A 23,184-nucleotide genomic window follows, 5' to 3' on the forward strand; every position below is an offset into this window, starting at 1 on the left:
TGGTTATTGTTTCACGGACTGTGGAAGTTTTGGTGCCCTCGAGCTGGTGTTGTACGGCTGAGGGTAATATGGCGGTTTGAGTTCTTATAGTTGATTTTAAAGCCAGATCTATTAGCTCCAAGAACCCTCCCTCCATATATATATTTATTTCATTGTTTTGATTGTTATTTGTTGTTTGTTAATAAACGGCCGCTGTGGCCAAAATTATCCAACGAATAACAGGTTGTGGCATTTTCATTCGGGGGACGGGATCTCGGGATCCTGGGGTATGGTGGGAAAAGGTGAGCCCATCAGGTAAGAAACCATATTGGCCGTACCAGGTCAAGAGAAACTACGCAAAAAGATAAAACTAATGCACAGAATATGCTTTTCATCAGTGATGTAACTTGAAGCTTGTGGGCCCCAATGCAAAATCTCCTATGGGGCCCCAAACTTTCACAGATCTTTAATGCTTTTCACAAAGGGCAAAGGGAACTTTGGGGCACCTCCTAGTCTCAAGGGCCCGGGTGTGACTGCAATCTCTGCTCCTATTATAGTTACACCCATGCTTGTCATTACATCATAAACTGCCTTTCTGGGGGAGTTAAAACTGATCTGTCGTTTTAACATGTTGTCAATCATGGGTGTAACTATATTAGGTGCAGGGGTTGCAATCGCACCCGGGCCTTGGATCCTAGGGTGCCCCAAAGGCCCCTTTAACTCAAATAAAAAGACCATTGCTATTAAAAATTTGCAATAATTGGGGGCCCCATTTGAGCTTTTGCAATGGGGCCTACAAGCATCAAGTTACGCCACTGTTGTCAACTGTATGGTGGCCGCAGCAGGTTAAATCAGATCCACCCTTATTAATTCTAATAGGGGCTGATGTGCAGTATCCCAGCCAGGTGCAATACCCAGCCATGACCACTATACAGTTGACAAAGCTTTTCAGATTCACCACTGATCTCATCAAACCGCCACTAGCACCAGAAACAGCTGCCGGGTGTCACATCCACAGCAATCTAATATTGTTGAACTAGCCAAAGGATGTGCCATTAATATAAAAGTACTGAACAACTCCTTTAAGCCTAGCTTATTAAGGTACTTGCTCTTTGAGATTTTTAGAGGTGGTCAAAAACAGTGTAAGCTGCTTCAGGATAAGCTCTTTCTTTTTTGTTCATTTCTTAAAGCCGCTCTAAAGATTTTTTAAAACATTTTGCATGAGTTATTTTCCTGAAGTGTTTTTTTTTCCAGGCTTCTAGCTGGTATGTGTGACGGGCAGGTACTGTACAGATGTTTCAAAGCATCCGGCAACTAGAGAGGTTAACAGGGTGCAGCTAGGGAGCGTGATCAGGCCTGCCCCAGAGAAATTGGCTAAAGTCAGTGTTGTGTTGGAGAGCGAGCAGAAAGGATGCAAAGCTCTTCACTAGGCTGATGGAGGTCCTGAGCTTCTCTCACTGCGAATGCCCATTAGTTGCTAGGAGTAACTACTCAAGAAGGAAAGTGGAGCGGGAGCTGTTTCTAAACAGAGGTGAAGGAATGAACACCACGTCTAAGGGCTGGATTGATCCTTCCGTTCAACCCCCTCCACCTCCACCTCACTGCAAAGAAGGTAAAGTGTGGCACTGTGGACAGGGACTGCTGTGGGTGCAACGAACTGTGATTACTGGAGAGACTGTATTGTATTGAAAGCTTGTTGCTGGAAAGACTTGTTTTATGTACTGGACGTGCACTTTCATTAAATACCTGTGTTGAACGGTTCCCTTAGACTCTGTCGGCATTTCTGTGCCAGAAAGCTAATGCATCTCACGACTGGAAAAGCTACAATCAATGGTCGCCCTGAGTAACAGTTCCCCCAGGTTCCAAGAATTCAAGAAACCTATATAGTCCCTAGATAAACCTGTTGGCATACTTGTAACATATGTGTTCCATCAAGAGCCGCTTGAAATAAGTGACATGCACGTTTTCTCCAACCAAACATGTTTCAATACCTGAAGTATAAGAAAAATATTAAAAAAGATGAAGAATGACCAGCAAGTTATTTTTCAATAGACATGATGCTACACAAAGAAGCAGTGTGTTTCAGGTGTGCATTAAAATACATCCACAGGTGTGTCTCTAATTAACTCAGATGTTGCCCAGAAACTTATCAGAAGCCTCCAAACACATGACATCATCATATGGGCAGTCCAGAATTGTTTAAAGGCATAGTAATCTTAGTGTATGTCAACCATTTTACTTTGCAGTAAGTAATAAAAATGCCTTAAACATTCTCTCTCTCTCATTAATCTGGCATTTGGCAAATATTAAAAATTATGGTAATCCTAATTGGCCTAAAACAGGAAAGGTTTATTCTGATTTCATGTCAGATATTGAGAAAAACATGCATATGTGTCTTTTTATAGTGTATGTCAACTTCTGGTTTCAACTGTATATGAAAATTTGTCATTGTGCTGGCTGGTTTATGCACTGCATTCAACATGTAGTGAATGGTTCCCAACCAATATACATGTAATGTACCCAACATTCCCCCTTCTCCCCTGTTTATAATACCCGAACATATCAACTTAGCCTAATTCAGTCATTTGTACTTTAAATTACTTTAAGGGAATCTGTAAGTAGGATCAACCCTCCTAAGCATTCTATATGGGCGTGTAGGTCACAGGAAGCTGAATAAAATGATACCTTGATGTTTGTGATACAATGTCTTATTCCAAAGAAATCCACGTTTTTCTTAATATGTTAATGAGCAGTTAAAGAGAACATGACAGCTGATACATGCTGACCAATCCACGAGCAACATGTATCAGACACTGGCTGTATGAACTCAGCTAGGGATGTTTGACTCTGAAGCACTGTGGCATTTCAGAAAAAAACTTACTTTAATAGCCCCCTATACACCCAAGTAGGCAGAGGCATGTTAATCCAGGGCAGCGGGTGGGGAGAAACCGTCGGGGACCCACCTTTCCAACTAGTCTACAGTGCGGCACGGTCCCCAGCGGCTTTTAGAGTATGTTTTTCTCTGAAACAATGCAGTCAGACATACCTGGTTCAGTTCATACATCCAGTGCCTGATACATGCTGCTGCTGGATGGGGCAGCATGTATCAGCCATCAGGTTCACTTTAAGATGTATGGGTTGGACATAGATCTCCTTGAGAATCTGCCTCCAGAGCCTATTTTATATGAAAAGGGGCTTTACCAGTGTAAGACATGTAATGACTGACAGTCTGATCTCCTGACCTACATGTCTCACAATAGTAATGCCCCCTTTCATTTAAAATAAGTTCTGGAGGCAGATTCTCAGGGAGATCTATGTCCGGCCCATAGATCTTAACAAAAATTAGCATATAAGAAAAAAGTGGATTTCTCTGGAATAAAACATCGGATTATAGATATCAATGTATCATTTTATTCAACTTCCTAAGAACTACATGCCCATATAGACAGCTTAAGGGGGTAGATCCCTTAAGACCTGAGGTGGAAACCCCTCTGTGGGAAAAGCTTTAGGAGAAACTCATAGGGTTTCACACACTTGCCAGTTTTGATCAGATTGTTGATCGATCAGAGACAAGAGCACACAGTCAGTGTCTATCAGTGTAGAAGGCTTGTCTGAAATCTCATATGCTCATACACAAGTTTTTAGTACCACAGAATAAAGGGAAATGGCTTAATACATTGCCCAAAAAGGATTATGTAAGTTTGGAGACAAAGAGGTCATACATGGATTCAGCTGAATTCCAGCTCTCAAGGCCTTCAGCAAACAAATATACAGACAGATTTTAAACACAGACAACCTTAAACAGGCTATGGCCTTTACCATTGCTTTTATGAATAACAGTTATAAAGCTAATACAAAACACAAAGTTATCAAATATATATAGATATATAAATTGCTTAAATGTTAATCAAAGCAAGGTATAAAATATTAACCATAACAATTCCTACCTTTTTATTATTTACAGACAATTTATCCATCAGCTATATCCCCATGCTAAAATATCCTGGAGGGGGCGAATCCCGTTCACTGACTGATATCTTGTTTGTAAATCTCGTCATATATGTTTATTGAAGGAGCACTGTGATATTTTACAGATATGTTAACTGACGGCCTGTGATGCTTGACCTTACGTGTCTCTTTACATAGTGTCGTCATAACACAGTCCTAGCGGCTATGTATACTAGTAGTACCAGCACTCCTATCTGTCATAGTGTTAGAAGATATTGGACCTAAGGTGCATATCTAGCAGTTCTTGGGACAGACGTTAGAGTCCATGTCTCAGAGTAAGACACTTGGTGATGCTATATCAGTTGATTGTCCCAGTCCTCTTTTAATACTTCATTGAGAGTTAGGGCAAGGGATACAATTGCATTAGCATCAAATTAGCATGGTCCAGAGAGACATGGTCATCATCTTTGCTGCTGCCGGGATTTAGAATCTTCTTGCAGTGGCTGACGTGGATCCAAGTGGCTTGACAGAAGTGGCAGTGGTCAGTAGTACTTGACATGGCTCACTGTATCTGGGTTCCAGTGATCTCCTTATATGCCTTTTGACCAAGACTCAGTCTTCTGGTGTCAGTGTGTGTGTATGCCGCTTATGCAGTTGGGGTCTGGGATGGAGGAAAGAACACAGTTATGAGTAACCATCAGATGTTTGTGCAATTTCAAGTTATATTCAGTGAGGGAACCATAGGAAGCCTGCAACTGCTGTGGGAAATATAACCCTGTCTTAGGGACACTACCAAACAGTATTTTGTACAGGGCCAGCGTCTCTCTACCCCTTGAAGTGATCCTCACTGAATACATTGAAATGGGCAAGCAATCTACCCAGGACAAGTGTGTTTCTTCCATGCACTTTTGGATTTTTAATTTAAAGTACCCTTAAGGCATTCCACCTTACCATTACTTTGTGAGTGATAGGGAACATAAAAAGCCTATTCTATCCTCAGAGTGACCATGATATGTTGCATAAATTCCCCAATGAAATGAGTACCTCTGTCACTCTATGGTTTCAGGTACACCATATCTGCAGGCCACCTCACTTATCATTTTTTTTGTATTATCTTTGGTCACGACCCAAGATTCCGGCCACCCAGAGGAGAAATCAACGCATATCAGGATGTATTCATGAGTATCCCCCTTAGTTAACTGTATGTAATCCATCTGCAGTCTCTGAAACGGGTAATCTGGTTTTGGTGTGCATTTCTGTGGGACTCGAATAGGCCTAACGGTATTATGTTTCGCACAAGCGAGACATACTTTGTAGCCACATTCTGGAACCCTGGGGCATACCAATTTATAGCACTACTGCACACATCACACTCTTTGAATTATGCACTGGGGAATGTGCCAGGGCAGCCATAATGGGGAACAGCCAGCGCAGGTGGCAAATAATGGTGGTTACCTGCACTACCCCTGACTCTGATCGTGAGGCACCTGTTTTGGTCCATGCACTCTGTGTGAGCAAGCCTGGGTCTGGAAGACTTGCAATAGTTTGCGATCAAGGGCCACTGAGGCCGATGCAGTGACAGTCACCTCTTTTAAAAAAGGGGGCTTCTCTCACTCTTGGTCACTGAGTCCCCTGGGGGAGCCACGTCTGCTATGGCCAGTATTCCACCAGCAGAAGTCAGGAAATTACAGCTTTGCCAAATGGCGCAAAAGTCATGTGCTACTCCAAAAGCGTATCATGAGTCAGTAAATAGATTAATCTCTACCTTTTCCAAGATTGCACACTGCAGTGAGTGCCTTCAGCTCAGTCTCTTGCACAGAGCAGCTGGAGGGGAATGGGTCTTGTGTTACTGTCTTACCATTTTGGACTACTTTTTAACCGATGGTGAATACGTCTTTGGTCTCTGTCCTAAGCTTTGGAACTATCTACAAAACACTTAGCAGAAGGGTTAATGAGTGGTACATCAGTGATATTTGCCAAGCCTTTTGTTTATGCCTCCTCCAATGCCAATCATGTTCATGTGTCATGTTAAACTGAGCTTGCTCATCTGCTAGAAAAACAAGGCAGGTCTTGGCTCATGGTCCCTCCCTCTTCCCCATCCTGACATTCTCTTCCATTTTCTAAATCTACTGGTTATAGTGTAGCTGGATTTAGAACATTACAGCATTTGATAGTTATATGGGTGGGTGGGGGTAAATGGGGAAGTTATAGGGACAAGAAGAACTCCTGTCTGGAGCTCTTGAATGTTTTTATGTATTGCTGCATCCTGGGCAATGCCCACAGCTGTCTGGGTATGTTTTTTGAGCCAAAAAGGCAGGGAATGAGATTTAGAGTGTTTGGTATCCAGGGCTATAGAAATTGTCAGTGACAGAAAACTACATGGGGTGCTATCGTCAAGGATAGTAGTCATCCTGGGGCCATTTGGAGTGAATTCTATGCAGGCTCCAATTTTCTGCAACAAGTCTGTCACTAACAAATTACAAAGTAAATCAGGGGAAACTAAAACCTGGGTCAAAATTTTGTCATGCAAATTCAGCCAGAGGGGCTGAATTACTTGTAATTTAGTAGGTCATCCCTCTACCCATTCACTAGTTACTTATTCAGGTGGCAATATGTCCTCCAGAACATGTTCTTGGATTAATACTGTACGGGTTGCTGCAGTGTCTACCATAAATATAACAGTTTGTCCCTCCCCCAGGGAAACAGGAACAGTGAGTGTGGGTCCCTGAGGGGTGACAACGGGGCAGAGGGAGACATCTGGATTGCCAGTTTCCTATGGGGGTTGAGGAGAGTGGCTGTTAATTTTGTGGGACATTTGGCCAAAAAATGTCCTTTGTGCCAAAAGACAAACATTCTACTGTACTATAGTCTCTATCTCCTCTTTGACTGTTACTTCCCCCTCCCTCTTTCTTTTCTAGGCTGCACAGAGCCAAATTAACTCTTTCTTTGACATGCTTTCTACTTCAACATCCCGGGCTATTTCCTTGAAATCAACCCATTGTATATTGCGCCACTCTGGGCGACTGGTGCCTACTATGGTCTGGACTATAAATCTAAGGCCGTCCGTGAAAAAACTGCAGCAATATTAAGGGGTCACTCCCTTTTTGTAAAATAACAGACTAGGTCATCCCATGTGGCCCGATATGCCTCCTGGACACACTGTAGACACATTCTAAATGTTAATGGGTCCGGAAGCTGGTTAGCAAGAGCAATGAGCTCACTGGGGGACCAAAGCCAATGTGTGTCTGTTGGCCATACCTGGGGCGGATCATGTACCTGCCGGTTATATTCTATCCTTACAGGTAGAAAGTATACGTGACTCATTGTCCTCTTGGGGAGCAGAGGACGTGGGGACCTAAGGTACACATTAATTAAACCCAGGGGGATTCTGTTGGCCACAATGTCCGCAGTTCAATCCCATTGTTCCTGCATAAGGCAAGGGTGCTGAAGGGGATGCTTGTTTTACATCAAGTTCAGAGACTACAAGGGTCTCTGTTTTTTTATACTATCATAGATTACATACACAGTTCTGTACCTGGTTTCTTCTGATTTATGCTCACTCATTGAGAGATGCTTTGGCTACTTCTAACCACATTTTAGCCATCTCAAGTTTGTTCTTATCTATCTTTCTGTCATTATTCCCAATTGCAAATACACTTTTCCTATTCCTTCTTAGTCATCTACTATATGACATGCAGGTACCTCTGAGGTTGCTTACTTCCTTACAGTTTACAGCCATTAAGACTGCAACGTCAATACCCGCTGTTATCCAAAGAACAGGATGGGCTATAGAGTCTAAACCACAGAAGGCTCTATTCTTCTCCCAGCATCAATTTGTTCACAAGAGAAGGATTTAAACTCCCAGAACCACTGTCCTCGAAAGAGAAGAATTTCTAGGGAATATCAACAGAAGGTGACCAGCCGTTTGCGCCAGTGCAATTTTGATACACAAGCAGACAAAATAACAACCCAAAAACTATATCACTAATAGTTATTGCAGTTACTTCTACTAGTCAAAATAACATGTCATGGGAGAATAAGTTCTTTTTCTACAAAACCTTTATCCACTTCCTCTGATTTAAACAGATTACAACTAGGACACAAGAGGTGAAGTTACCCAGATCAAAGCATAATGTCGGGTTTTAACTACCCAAGCAAGAAGGTCCCTTCAACGTCCTGTATGGACACATCTTGACAATTAAGTCTGTGTTATGTCTTCCCTCTCTGGCTATTATGTTTCTCAGTCTAGATATACTGGCTGGATAAGGAATTCAACTACTATGATGTTTCCTCTCTTACGTTCACACAAAACAGAGCACAGGCACTAAGGACAACGATTCAGATTTATCAACACACTTTTACAATACGTCAGCCACTCAATCCACACTCGTCAATTAATGGTATAATTCCTTTTGCTGTGTTCAGGCTAAGACGGCATTCAGCGCCCCTTTCAAGAGGGTGCTTTTATCAATTTACAGGGAAAATTGTATACCCTCAAAGTACTGCTTACAGAGAAGGATTCCTCTGTTATAGACATTCACACTTCACTACAGTATCAATTTTTCCTTCACCATATCTGAGGAAACACACCTAACGAGATCTCTTATCAATCAGAGACCGTAGACCCTTATTAGTCACTCAAAAATCATTCACTCCCACATTCAAGGATCTTCAAAGTTTACACCAATATCATTCAATACATCACAGTCATATAGACAATGAGGACAACATATAACAATCTTCCAACAATATACAGGTAGAACTAGGGAGGCCGCTTACCACGATCATTGGGCATGGTTGGCTACTTGTCATTTGAGTAAATTTTCATTCAACCATCATTGAATCGTCAGTTTTACATCTAAAGACACATTGGTACATATATTAGACCATAAATGATGCACACAAAATTCAAACACCAGCAAAAGTTCATCAGAGATTGTCTTGTTCGGACCACCAATTACCTTTCCCAGAACCCTCTGAGTAACACTGAATTATTAGTAACACAATGGGTTACTCACCAGAGCTTTATTCAGTGATTCCCAGAGAGATCCGTGCAATTGGGTCCAAAGGAGTTCCAGTTTTGATAATCATTGGACTTCAGGCACCATTTAATGAGGCGGAGACCCCTGTGTAGGAAAAGCTTTAAGATAAACTCAAAGGGTTTAACACATTTCTCAGTTTTGATCAAGTCAGGGCATCGATCGATCGGAGAAAAGAGCACACAGTCAGTGTCTGTCAGTGTACAAGGCTTGTCTAAAATCTCAGATGCCCAGTCCCACATTTTTATTACACCCACAGAAGAAAGGGGATAGCATAATACATTACCTAAAAAATATTATGTAAGTTTGGAGATTGTATCTATAGAAAGTAAGAAGACTGGAACTGCAGTGCCACCTATAGAAAGTAGCAGTCCTAAAAGTCAATATCGACTCTCTAATGAGCCTTGTCACATGACTTAGGATTAAAGCCAAAACCAAAATCTCAATTTGCATACACTGTGTTTTGGGGTATTGACCCTCGTCAGTGCAAAGTGTGAGATCTGGTTTGGCTGGGTGAGAGGCATCTGACCGTGGTCCAAGGGGTAACGTTTGATTGTCATAAAGCGTGGATTCTGCTGAATTCCAGCTCTCAACGCCTTCAGTCAAACAAAGATACCGTCAGGTTTTAAAGAAAGACAACCTTAAACATATACTATGCCCTGGGTCATTGCTTTTATGAATAACACTTATAAAGCTAGTACAAAACTCTAAGTTATCAAAGATAGATATAAATTGCTTTAATGTTTTAAAATATAAACCATAACAAGCCTTAATACACTTCAGATAGCTGTTGGCGAACGATGCTTCGGATGATTGTTTGGCCGACAGTCATATTAGCTGACTCTTCTATACACAGAATTGCTTGCAGTCCAAAATCGGACATGACCGATCAACATCTTCCCCAATAATCAGCTGGCTGGCGTCCCCATACACTTTACGCAGTGAGTTCATCCAACATTAATCTAATGTGTATGGGAGCCTTTACTCGGCAAAGAATATGAAAGTATAGGCTCCATTAGCGATTGTAGATGTGCCAATGACATGGCATCATGTGGAGGGAGGCAATGTTCAATTTTTACCAGCTTGTCTTCAGCTGATGAATTCGATTATTTCTGTGAGATCTGATGTTAATGTAAAATACTTACTAAATAAAAGTTGAGCTCAGATCACTAAATAATGATTGAACCACTTAGACCGCATCTGTGATTTCTGTAACTAGAAATCTCTGAATCAATTCCTGCGTCCCCAAACCAATAAAATTTAGTTATGACAGTAACAATTCTGAGTACGAAGCACAGCAAATGGGTTTGTGGCTGAAAATGAAGACACATGGTTGGTACATAATTCTTTTGTAAACCCCTTGTTGTTGCCATTTTCTCAGATTTTTCACTGTTTTTGACCTGCACAACTCACTTCTGACTATACAGCAGTGAATTTATATTGTGGCATTGAGTTAAGCTACTTCTCCTGTAGGGAGAATTACATTTCTTCTGATTCTTCATGCCTTTAAATATTAATAATTGAGATTTAATTCACTAGAGCTCAGAGCGCATCTCAAGTTCATTAATGGTCTTTCTCTACCTTTGATGTGCGCGGAGCCTCAGATTCATGGACAGAACTTTTAGTTCAGACTCTGCCATGTTTTATTACTAATTACTCTGATTTGTTCTGTTGACTTTTAGACATTTAGACATTAATAGCCTCAATTTGATTCATATCTTGCTTATCCTACTATTCTGTATGACTAGTCCAATCGAATATATAGTATGTTCATACAATATTCCATCTCACTTTCCATAACCTCATAGAGATGCACAGGTAAACTAATGTGAATATGGTTCTGGGTGATTTTATAGTTTGTTCTCGTTGGTGATAACCACAATGCTAAATGTGACTGCTTTCATTAAAAGGTGTCAATGTGTGAAAACTAATCATAGACACAGAGAAAAAAAACAGCAATTATTCACAATGGACAGGTGAGCTGCTTATCCCTATTAGCTGCTACCTGGTAAACAACCCATTGCTGTGACTCTTATATAACATTGCCACCTACAGCCATTTTCACATCTCAAAGTATTGTTAACGGCTCTTACAAGCCATGAAGTAGTAACAGTCAGATGCCATCTAATAAAGTGATCGGATTGTGCAGAGGATGTAAGATGTGATGGCTGCTTTCTTCTCTCCAGTGGATGCAGAATACATGGAGCGTTCTACACTTGATATGAAATGCTATTCATTAAAGAGGTTTTCCACTACTGTACAACCCCCGCTTAGTCAATTGAGGACCCCAATTAAAGTGAAAACAATCTATATTCACCTCTCGAAGCAGTGCCTTGCCTGTGATGGCATCGATCCTATTCCCGGAGGATGATGTGACATTGTTGTAGCAAGGGACTTCTGCAGGCGATCAGCGGCCCCTGTTTGGCTGCAGCCTTTATTATTTGTCAGAACGGACATCTGCCTTGACGGAATATTGATGACTTGCAGACAAACAGCAGTTACTGATTGGCTACAGTGGAAACGTGACACAATGTCACATTACCCTCCGGGAACGGCAGCATCAGTATTGCTGGAATGGCACAGGTGGAATAGTGAGCATGCATAGTTTTTATTTCAATTGTGGTCTGGAATTATTTAAGTAGGGGTTGTCCAGTAGAGAACAACTCCTATAATTTACTTTTAACCATTGGGGTATACAGTAGTTATAATAATGGACACATTTCACTGAAACAGCTCAAGACCACTTGTGAATTAAAATTATATATATTGTTGTGCCAAATATATCTCAACTGGAAATGGTTGCCTCAAAAGGAGTAGGCACTATTTTTTTATTTTAACAAATGTGTTGAGGACATGATTTTGTGTCACTTACTAATGTATCAGCATTACAGGTTTTCATCCTACATCACTAACTGCACAGCTTTTCTATCCATAAAATGGCTACTGATAGAGGAACATATAATCAGACCAGCTTTGCCATGCGCAGGGTTTATCAATTGGAGGAGGCTGATGGACAAGTCTGGTCACATGCTTCCCTACTAGCAGCCATTTTGTAGATAAGAGAGCTGTGCAGTCTGTGAAGAGTAAGAGAATCTGTATTACTTTTATATGAGTACGTGCTACAAAATCATGTCACTAAGGCCTCGCTCCCACTTGTGTATAAAACAAATCGGTCCCATTCTCATCCAGGAAAGTGGGACGAAATTTTCTCACATGTCATCCATGTGCTGTCCATATGCAATCCGTTTTTTTTACTCAGCGGCTATTAATATTTTACAGGACCATTTTGTTTCCTATACTACAAAATTGTATTGTATCTGTAAAAATCAGATGCCACACTCATGGTCCATGCTGTGATGTTTTCCTCAGCCCCATTCCAGCTGAGGAAAAACTCACAGATGAACACTGCCTCATTGATTGGTGCGAGAACAATGCGATTTTTTATTGCATTGCATTTGGCGTGTTTATACACAAGTGGAGTGAGGCCTATCACATACAATTAAATAAAGATCAAGTGGCCAACCCCTTTGAAGACAAAGGCCTTTATTATAACTGCCATACGGTAGGTAGTAATCCTTTTACAGATCAGGGCTCTGTGAAGGCTATATCATCACTTCTAGGACTGCTTGTTCTTCTTTACACTGAAAATCGTTCTTAATGCATATCTGCCATTATTTCTCAGCATTGAGGACACCATTAATCCTGACCAAATCCCCAACTCCATTTGCTGAAATGTAGCCCCAAACTTGCAAGGAACCTCCACCATGCTTCATTGTTGCATGCAGACACTCATTATTCTCCAACCCTTATGTGAAAAAGCTGTCTTCTGTTACAGCCAAACATTTCACATTTTAACTCATCAGCCGAGAGCATGTGATTCAATTTTTCTACACCCCAGTTAATATGTTTTCGTGCATAGATCAGTTGCTTAACCTTGTTTCCATGTCAAAAATATGGGTTTTGACCACAATTCTTCCATGCACCCCACTTTTGGCCACTCATTCTGTGAAGAGTATATGGGTGTAGCTGCTGGGTATCCCTGGTTGCTGCTTCTGAGCTGATGTCACTACTGGACATCTTCCAATTTAGAAGGGAAGTAAATATTAAGTATCTTTAATCTGTTACACTAAATTTCCTTGGCTGACCACTGCATCAACGATCTTAAACTTTGCCTATTTTTGGTGTCTTCAATGCTGAGAAATAAAAGGTAAATACTTATCCAATATGTAATACCATGAATGGCTCTATATTATTCTACAGCTAGAGAACCACCCCAAAGATACAAGCCTGTTAGGAATCGTGGTTCTGTGCTCCCACCTGGGAATAGATCTGGTCCAGTGCTACGCTACTCTGGTCGCAGGCAAAGCCATTGTCCTGACACTGGAGGCGGAGCAACAACGAGTGCAGGGAAACTGTCCCAAACTTATGGAGCATCGCGTTCTGGTGTTGTAGGATGTGTGAGGATGTGGAACGCCGTGTCTCTCACTGATTTCTCTGCCTGGGGAACATGGGAGACTGTGCTCCCGGTTGCCAGACAACACATAATGCTGCTTTTTCTTACACTACTCAATGGTGGGATTATGTCCATTCTGCTGTGCAATCTAGCAGGGAGTGGCTGTCTGGGGATGATTGGGAAGTATTCAACACCTGATCATTAGGCGGGCTATTTAACCCTGTTTCCTGCTCATTTCTTTGCTGTTTATTGCAGTTCTTATGTGCTGTGGTGGTGAGTGGTGCTAGCAGTAGTGTTGCTATCTTTTCAGGGGTTTTCTCATTTTCTCTTCTGGTTACACTTCCTGGGGTTCTTGCAGAAGTACTCACCAGGTTCTCGACTAGGTACTGACAGTGTCACCAGACGCCAGCTGTCTGGTGACAGTGGACCTGGGAAGGGCTCTGCCAAAGTCCCCCTTTCATTTACTTGGAGCTGAGTGAATAGTATTCCCGGCCCTCAAGGGTACGCCTAGCTGGGAAGCTTGCGCCAAGTGCGTCTGGTTTGGTGCCAGTCTTTCTGAGTCTCTCTGAGTAGCACATAACACAGCCATGTCATGAAGAACTATATTCATTATAAAGAAGGTATGGCTACCACAGAGCCCTGATCTCCATATCATTCAGTCAGTCTGGGATTGCATGAATAGATAGAAGGATTTGGCTTACTTTCACAAATTAGTAGTTCTCCAAGATGTTTGGAACAATCTCCCTGCCGAGCTCCTTCAACAACTGTGTATGTAATTCTATCTAAAAGAATTAATGCTTTGATGTTGTTTTGAAGGAAAAGAGTTGTCACATCAAATATTGATTTCATTTAGATTTCTATTATGTTTATTTACTTTACATTTTGTTAATTGATAAAAAAAACATTTTTTCCACATCTGACTAAAACTTTTGCACAGTACTGCACTTGTCTTCATTTTTACATTTTCTTTATACATTAGTATCACAATCTTAGGTTAATACCAAAACCTTACCCTCGGCAAAATATGACATAGGTTTTATTTTTTACTCTGAAGGGCTCATTCCCTGTGTGAGGACACCTCATCAGAGCTTCAACGGGTAATTGCATTGGATCCAAGAGGCCTTACAGAGTCCCGCAGGAGCTCATTCACGGGAAGAGGAGGAATGGCCAGGTATTAAACACAGAAAATAAGTGTGAATCAGCACATTGAATCTGCCCTGTGCAAAATTTATGAATGTTTTTATGCCGCTTTTAATGTATAAATATTTGAATTTTCTTGCACAAAAATGTCTGCTTTTCCACGCTGTTTTACAATTTTCTCTCCATTTTTCAAAAGTGATTAGAAAATTTGGCGAGATTTAGCAAGGGGGTGGGGTTCTCATATGGACCAACAGTTTTACTATAATTTACACCAGAAATAGTTGGAAATTATAGTGCAAAATTACATGCTGAACTTTCCTTTCCATGTCCTTTCCTCTTTTTCTATAAAATGTTTTCTTTGCCATCAGAGATACTTTCTCTCCTTTCCCCTGAAGATCTGTGTACGAACCCCTCCTCCTCAATGCTGGTATAACTAACACTGAGAGAAGGGAGGGAGTAGCAGAGAGAGCTTTCAGAATCAGGAGCAATACCTCTGATTGATTTGTAACATTTTAGCAAATGCATTGAGCTAGATAAAAAATTTACAGACAGCAGAAAAACGTTAGAAATTTTTTAAAATAAAGTCTATGCAGAAAGTTGCTTAAATTTGCTTTTCAGAAGCAGCTAAACAATAAAAAAAATTATCAATAATTTAAATTTATCTCACTAGTAGTCAGAGCTTTTAGTTCTGACTTTTATTCTGATACTTAGTTCCACAAGTCATAAATAATAAATTTCTTGGTGCCATCAGATTTACTTTACTTGGAATTATACTGTTTGATTTTCACTTTACATATTATTGCTCATTTCAGGAAAGATGCTATATGTTTGCTCAGTCATCTTCTGTCCATTTGGGATCTTCTTTATAACAGTCTAAATGAGCAACCGCTTTAGGCTTGATAATAATGTTTATTTCTATGCTGTCCTCTTATGTAAACCACTCTTGCTTTGTGTTACCTAATGGTAGGCTTTTGAACACTGACATAAGCCTGGGGAATAAATGTACTAATTAGATGATAAGCTTGTTTGCGTAGGATTTCCATGTTACTGAATTACAGTCCAAGGAAAGCATATACATTTTTAGATGTTTTTATAATATTCTGGGCCTCTGCAATTGGGATGAATTTTAATTTAGATACATTCACATACAGAAGAGTATAAATTGTGGTAAACGCTTTCTATTTGTATACCAGCTGCCGTACAGTGAATATATGAATATATGGAGTTGATAATTTTATAAATCCTTATGTAAATGATGAACATTGTCTCTGATTGAGGAATGTATAAGGTAGAGCAAGCTTTGTTGTTACTTAAATTCACACCCAGTTATTCTGATTAAATAATGATTGACACTCATGGTTTATTTAGAACTTACTGTATTCATGCAATGCAATTCTCTAATATCTTATCTGAATTATCCCAAAGCAAAGGTAACTTAAAGCAGCCTATTATAATTAAGTCATATACACTCCTTAACATTGAAATTGCAATACCAAGAAGGAAAAGTCATGAAATTATGGAAGCACAGAATCAATAGACATGTTAATGAAATGCAAACAATGAAAATATGGAAGCTGCTCATAGTAGCATGACCAACATGCGGCCTGGCGTTGTCGTCTTGAAAAACTGCTCTTGGGACACTTTGGAGAAATGGCCATATCACTGGCTCACGGCCAAATCAATGTAACGCCGAACTGTTAGTGTGCCTGGAATGAAAACTAGAGGGGTCCAGCTACTTAACATTCTGCCACCCCACACCATAATACTGGAAGTAGGATTGGTGTTACATTCCCTTGTGAAGGCGTCTTCATGGCATTGTCCATGTGGTATCTGTGACGCTGAGATAGGATAGTCAAGGAGTCCGAAGTCAAAAGTCAGGAGCGTACGTCATAAACAGTGGGAAGAGACAAAGGCGTAGTCAGGTAACGTTCCGTTGGTCAGAAGGATAGCGGATCAGAGCAGAAGAGGTTGAACAGACAGATGGTCAGAACAAGGTCCAAGGTCAGGCAACAGAATATCAATGCACAGAACACAATGCACAAAGAAACAAACCTCACGCAAGCTGAATGAACGTCTGGCAGAGGTCTGGGAGAAACAGCACAGTTAAGTAGCCTGGCAGTCACCTGGGATTATGAACACCTGGAGATAACCAGCGCCTCCCAGTCTCAGATTGGACAGCCGAGCTGTCAATCAACACACTGACAGCTTCAGCACACCCCTGTCCCAGATTGGATGGCTGAGCTGTCAGTAACTGCATCCGAGACACACTGAGGGGTGGAACCGTGACAGTCTCCATATCAATCTCCAGACTATCATTGCATTTGAAATAAAAGTGGGGCTCATCTTTGAAGAGGATAGACCTCGATTCCAGTCTCTATTGCCATTTTGCTCTGCACCGTGAAAGACTTTGAAAGCGATGGTGTTCTTATAACACCTTTACATGTATGTATGTTGTGCAAATGCCCACTGAAGACTTGTATAAACACAATTTAACACCTTATATGTGTGGTGTCCAGTTTTCCTCTGGAGCCATTTTTGAACATGACAATGAAAGGCCACATGTTGCTCATGACGCGCCCCCTGGGCCTGTGCTGTGCAGGGGGATACCCGGAGCCGGATCGCTGGGGGTTGTAGTTCTCCGTGGCGGTGACCCGGTCCCTGCCCAGGGTGGTCAAACCAGTGGCAGTCTATTTGTATTGTAATAAGTGTCCGACTACGCCACCCGTGGATTGCGGTCAGTGGGGACCGCCGCTGCACTGCAGACCGCTGAGGCTGATGTTGTTTGCGCAGCTGAGTATGGGATGACTCCCCACGGGAGAAGTATTGCCTCAGGGCAGCTAATGGGATGATGGTGGTGATGGTGTGAGTGTCCCAGTACTGATGGTGCTGGTGCGGCGAGGAACCACAGAGACATGCAGTTGCAGTTTTCAATGCTTTACTCACAGTTCTTTATCAGGTCACTTGTGCGCAGTTAGGACCGCCCGAGTCATGCTGCGTCCACCAGGTGAGGAACTCGGTCAACTCCCAGGCAATTCCGGAGTGTGGTTCAGAGCTCCCTTCTCTTTCCTTTCTCTGGCCGTCCCCACCAGTGACCCACCTTTGTCCAGCTTCCTCGGGCCTTCTGTTGGCGAAACCTCTCTCCGGTTTCCCTGACCCTATACGGTATGCCTTTCTGGTGGATGTAGTGAGGGGTCGCACCAAGATGTGGCAACAATCTCCGGTTTTGGCTGAGGATTAGTCGCCTACACCAATTTGGGTTCCGGTACCCTGCTCTGCCAACCCTTCACCCGTTATCTCGTGGGTTCTTAGGGTTCCTTCTTCACTCGTGTCTCTGGGCCTTTCTCTGTGTTCCTGTTCCTTGCTTCCTTTCTTACTGTCCTTTCTGTTCATTCTCCTTTCTCTCTCTCTCAGGCTCCAGCCTCCTGACAAGGCCTGCCTGCAGAGCAGAGCCCATGCAGGGGCTCTGCTTCCTGTCTTCTCCTCTCACTCTTAGCTTCTTCTCTGCACTGCACTGAACTGGACTGAACTGAACCCTGATCTAAGATGGTGCCCACCTTTTATACCTCCTCCTGACACCCGAGCCCAGGTGACTAGCAACCAATGGGCTCCTGCCTATGCCCAGAGACCCACCCCTATCTGCTCCTACACCACTGGGTTTTCCTCCCCCTCCCCACTCCAGCCAGGAACAGATGCTGTCGTGCCTGCACTTCTGTCTAGTGGGAGCACCGTTGAGCTGTCCCTCGGAAATGGGGTGTGTGTGGTGCATGCAGCTACTGAGTCCTGGTCCACACTCCATCCTTACCCGGGAGTGGAATATCACACCTCTGGTTTGAGGTGCAATACCCCTGTAGCAGCCGAGCCCTCGGGGCGCTACACTCATGCTACTGTTATCAGCCAGCCTGGCTTAAAAGTGCTAACATGGCCTGCCGTGTCTCTGGACTAATCTCACATTAAGCACATCTGGGATGTTATTGGTTGGCATTTGCAAAGGGAGCTGCCAGAAGTGAACATTGATGATTTTTGTGCCAATGTGCATTTAGCATGGCAGGACATTTCTTAAACAACCATTAATAATCTCTTTAATAGCACTCCAAGGCATGTAAGTGGGTGTACTTTTGCACACGGTGCTTATACCCGATACTGATGCGATATTTTGTTTCCATTTTCTCGTCATTTCCACATAAATAACATGTCTAATAATCTTGTGATTTTCAAAACTCAATGAATTTTCCTTCTTGGTTTTGAAATTTCAATCATGAGGAGTGTGTAGATGAGTGGGTAGCTATTGTACCTCTGAATGTTTGTATTCTATTTGAAAATCATGAAATATTCTATTAAAGGGAATCTTCACCATTTTAACCCCTCTTAACTGCCATCACAACTAAATAGGTACCGTGTTTTTCGGATTATACAAATTTGGGGGGGGGAATGGGTGCGCGTCTTATAATCCGAATGTAGCTTACCGGGGAGAGTGGCTGCGGTGGTGCGGGGTCCCAGGAGACTGGTGTAGGAAGTTGGTGGCGGCAGGAGTGGGGCGATGCTGTGGGCCCTGGGCTGGGAGGGGGGTGAGGCTGCACGGGATCCGGACTTTCCGAAAATGTCGTCAGTCCCCACACTTCCCATCCTTTTCACTGCGGTGGACTTCAGGAAAATAGCTGCCGGACGCAGCGCATGTGCAGATTGTGATCTCGGCTCCCGAGGTCTCAATCTGTGCATGCGCCGTCTCCGGCAGACATTTTCCTGAAGTCCACTGCAGTGTGGGGACTTCCAACATTTTCTGAAAGTCTGGAGCTTGCGTTCTGTCTGTGAAAACATGGGTAAAGTCACAAACATCTGAATAAGGGTCAAAGCATACATTAGAAAATCCTTTTATCCACTCAAAGGGGGTATACAAATTACTGCTAATGGTGGCAATCTCTCTCAGGCACCTCTTATCTGCTCAGGATTCTTGCAGAACATCATTTGTCAAAGAAATATAGGAATACTCTAAATGTATGTTTTGTGAAAAACAAAATATAACTAATTGTAAAAAAAATGGTTTACCTTTCAAAACATAATTACAAAGAAAAAGCAGGGAAATATTTATTATTCATTTTTTGCAGGTTGTCAAGATTTCTTCTAACAATGCGGACCTGGGCGATGAGACACCTGAATCAAGAAGATCAGCGCCCAGACTCTTTTTTAGAGAGATTTAGGGGGCCGGAGCTTAAAGAGGCGTCTAGCAGAAACAGCTTCACACAATCTGTAATTGAAAACCAAAATCCAGACAGGCTGGAAAAGACAAATAGGTACTGCTATAATAATATGAAGTGCACCAATTGGTCCATTTTTACTGTTTTGTATCATGCTTCTTGCATACCTGTTCTTGGAGATGCGGTGTCAGTGTGTTATTTTAGTGTGTGTGTTATTGTGGTGTCAGTGTGTGTTTGCTGTATGATCACTGTTGTCACTTTGCGATTATTGTGACATTCCTTAGTGTATGATGGTTTTGAGATCCCTAGTGAAATTGTGGGATTGTGCGACCCCCTAGGGTCGTTGTGAGATTGTTGGGGGATTTTTGGTATCAGTGTATAGAATGTTGAGAAAATATTCTGGAGAATATGGGGACCCAATCATAACCTAAACTTAAGAAAGCCTTCCCTTTAAAATAAGGTTACAGCGAAGCTGTTACTTACAGTGTGTTTTACTACAAGGTGTATTGTGTTTTCTCTGTTGATTTATTTACTTTTATTTAAAGTATTTTAAAAGAAACTGCATTTTTTGGAAGTAAACTACATGATACCAAATAGTTGCATGTACTGTATTTTTGAAAATCCTCTGTTAAGGATCCCCATCTCTTGGCCAGATGGCAAAAGAACATAAAAGAACATTTATCTCTCTCTCTGAAGAACACGTCCTGGCTGCATTACATGGGCAACCCTCTGATTTGAATAGGCAGTGTGTCATGTTTAATTTTGCCTTTGTTGGCTATGCTGTAAAAATGAACATTTACTGCCAGGTTTCCGCACAGCTGATTTCTGGGGTCTTAGTGTGGAGACACAATTAGGCCTACTTATACCAGGTAGGGATTGTTCAAAACAAAGACCCTCTTTAACCTATGTTCTAGTTTCAGACTGGGGCGTACATAGAAGTCATGGGGCCCCATAGCAGAAGCTCTAATTGCCCCCCCCCCTACAAAAAATAAATATTTGTCTGTGTCACAGAAGAGCAGATCTCATAACTTTACAGCCTTTACATAGTAATTTACCTCATTCTGAAGTCGTAGATTCCTCCTTCATTGCCCCCATAAAGTATGATGCCAACAAAAGTGCCCCCCAAACAGTATGATACCCCTATGGTGCATTCCTCCACATGCACAGTATAATGACCCTATTGTACCCCACTTCAACTCCCAAGGCAAAGTATGGTGACCCTAACACAGTATAATCCCCCAACTGTGAACCCCACAGAGCCCTCCATACACTCTCATGGCCCCCACACAGCCCTCCAAACAGTATAATGGCCCCCACACAGCCCTCCAAACAGTATAATGATCCCACACAAACCTTTACACTGTATAATTGCTGTCATACAGTATAATGGCCCCCCACATAGCCCTCAAAATATTATAATGGCCCCACATAGCCTTCCATATAGTATAATGCACCACCAATAATCTTCCATATAGTATAATGCGCCCCCATAATCCTCCATATAGTATAATGCTCCCCCATAAACCTCCATATAGTATAATGCGCCCCCCATAATCCTCCATATAGTATAATGAACTTCCCATGGTCCTCCATAGAATATAATGCACTCCCCATAGTCCTCCATACAGTATATTACACACCCCATAGGGTAAAATGCAGCCCCCATATAGTATAATGCACGCCACAGTCCTGCAGTATTATGGGCACCACGTACTCACTGCTTTTAAAATACTGTATATTTTAAATAAGCCGACTCGAGTATAAGCCGAGGCCCCTATTGACTTGAGTATAAGCCTAGGGTGGAAAATGCAGCAGCTACTGGTAAATTTCCCCATCCTCGTATGTGTGGCCCCCTCAATCCCACAATCCCTGGTATGTGTGGCCCCCACAATCCCTGGTATGTGTAGCCCCCTCAATCCCACAATCCCTGGTATGTGTGGCCCCCTCAATCCCACAATCCCTGGTATGTGTGGCCCCCTCAATCCCACAATCCCTGGTATGTGTGGCCCCCTCAATCTCACAATCCCTAGTATGTGTGGCCCCCTCAATCCCACAATCCCTGGTATGTGTGACCTCCTCAATCCCCCAATCCTGGTATGTGTGGCCTCCTCAATCCCCCAATCCTGGTAAGTGTGGCCTCCTCAATCCTCAAATCCTGGTATGTGTGGTCTCCTCAATCCCCCAATTCTGGCATGTGTGGCTTCCTCAATCCCCCAATCCTGGTATGTGTGGCCTCCTCAATCCCCCAATTCTGGTATGTGTGGCCTCCTCAATCCCCATATCCTGGTATGTGTGGCCTCCTCAATCCCCAAATTCTGGTATGTGTGGCCTCCTCAATCCCCCAATCCTGGTATGTGTGGCCTCCTCAATCCCCCAATCCTGGTATGTGTGACCTCCTCAATTCTGGTACGTGTGGCCTCCTCAATCCCCAAATCCTGGTACGCGTGGCCCCCACAATCCCTGGTATGTGTAGCCTCCTCAATCCCCCAATCCCTGGTATGTGTGGCCCCCTCAATCCCACAATCCCTGGTATGTGTGGCCCCCTCAATCCCACAATCCCTGGTATGTGTGGCCCCCTCAATCCCACAATCCCTGGTATGTGTGGCCCCCTCAATCTCACAATCCCTGGTATGTGTGGCCCCCTCAATCCCACAGCTACTGGTAAATTTCCCCATCCTCGTATGTGTGGCCCCCTCAATCCCACAATCCCTGGTATGTGTGGCCCCCACAATCCCTGGTATGTGTAGCCTCCTCAATCCCCCAATCCCTGGTATGTGTGGCCCCCTCAATCCCACAATCCCTGGTATGTGTGACCCCCTCAATCCCACAATCCCTGGTATGTGTGGCCCCCTCAATCCCACAATCCCTGGTATGTGTTGCCCCCTCAATCTCACAATCCCTGGTATGTGTGGCCCCCTCAATACCACAATCCCTGGTATGTGTGGCCTCCTCAATCCCCCAATCCTGGTATGCGTGGCCTCCTCAATCCCCCAATCCTGGTATATGTGGCCTCCTCAATCCCCCAATCCTGGTATATGTGGCCTCCTCAATTCCCATATCCTGGTATGTGTGGCCTCCTCAATCCCCCAATTCTGGTATGTGTGGCCTCCTCAATCCCCCAATCCTGGTATGTGTGGCCTCCTCAATCCCCCAATCCTGGTATGTGTGGCCTCCTCAATCCTGGTACGTGTGGCCTCCTCAATCCCCAAATCCTGGTACGCGTGGCCTCCTCAATACCCCAATTCTGGTATGTGTGGCCTCCTCAATCCCCCAATCCTGGTATGTGTGGCCTCCTCAATCCCCCAATCCTGGTATGTGTGGCCTCCTCAATCCTGGTACGCGTGGCCTCCTCAATCCCCAAATCCTGGTACGCGTGGCCTCCTCAATCCCCAAATCCTGGTACGTGTGGCCTCCTCAATCCCCAAATCCTGGT

The 23,184-nt window shown here is 43.0% G+C and overlaps 1 protein-coding gene across 1 annotated transcript in view; it reads left to right on the forward strand.

Moving 5' to 3' along the window:
- CNGA3 (cyclic nucleotide gated channel subunit alpha 3) overlaps positions 1-23,184 on the forward strand; it is an 82,307-nt gene that overhangs the window by 27,764 nt on the left and 31,359 nt on the right. Inside the window, exons 3-4 of the mRNA XM_073664566.1 lie at positions 14,474-14,590; positions 19,662-19,847. Coding sequence (XP_073520667.1) covers positions 14,474-14,590; positions 19,662-19,847 — 303 coding nt within the window. The remainder of the gene's footprint in view (positions 1-14,473; positions 14,591-19,661; positions 19,848-23,184) is intronic.

Source organism: Phyllobates terribilis, unplaced genomic scaffold, assembly GCF_046119375.1.
Source record: "Phyllobates terribilis strain yellow unplaced genomic scaffold, ASM4611937v1 Scaffold_2__4_contigs__length_985480577, whole genome shotgun sequence".
Classification (NCBI taxonomy): Eukaryota; Metazoa; Chordata; class Amphibia; order Anura; family Dendrobatidae; genus Phyllobates; species Phyllobates terribilis.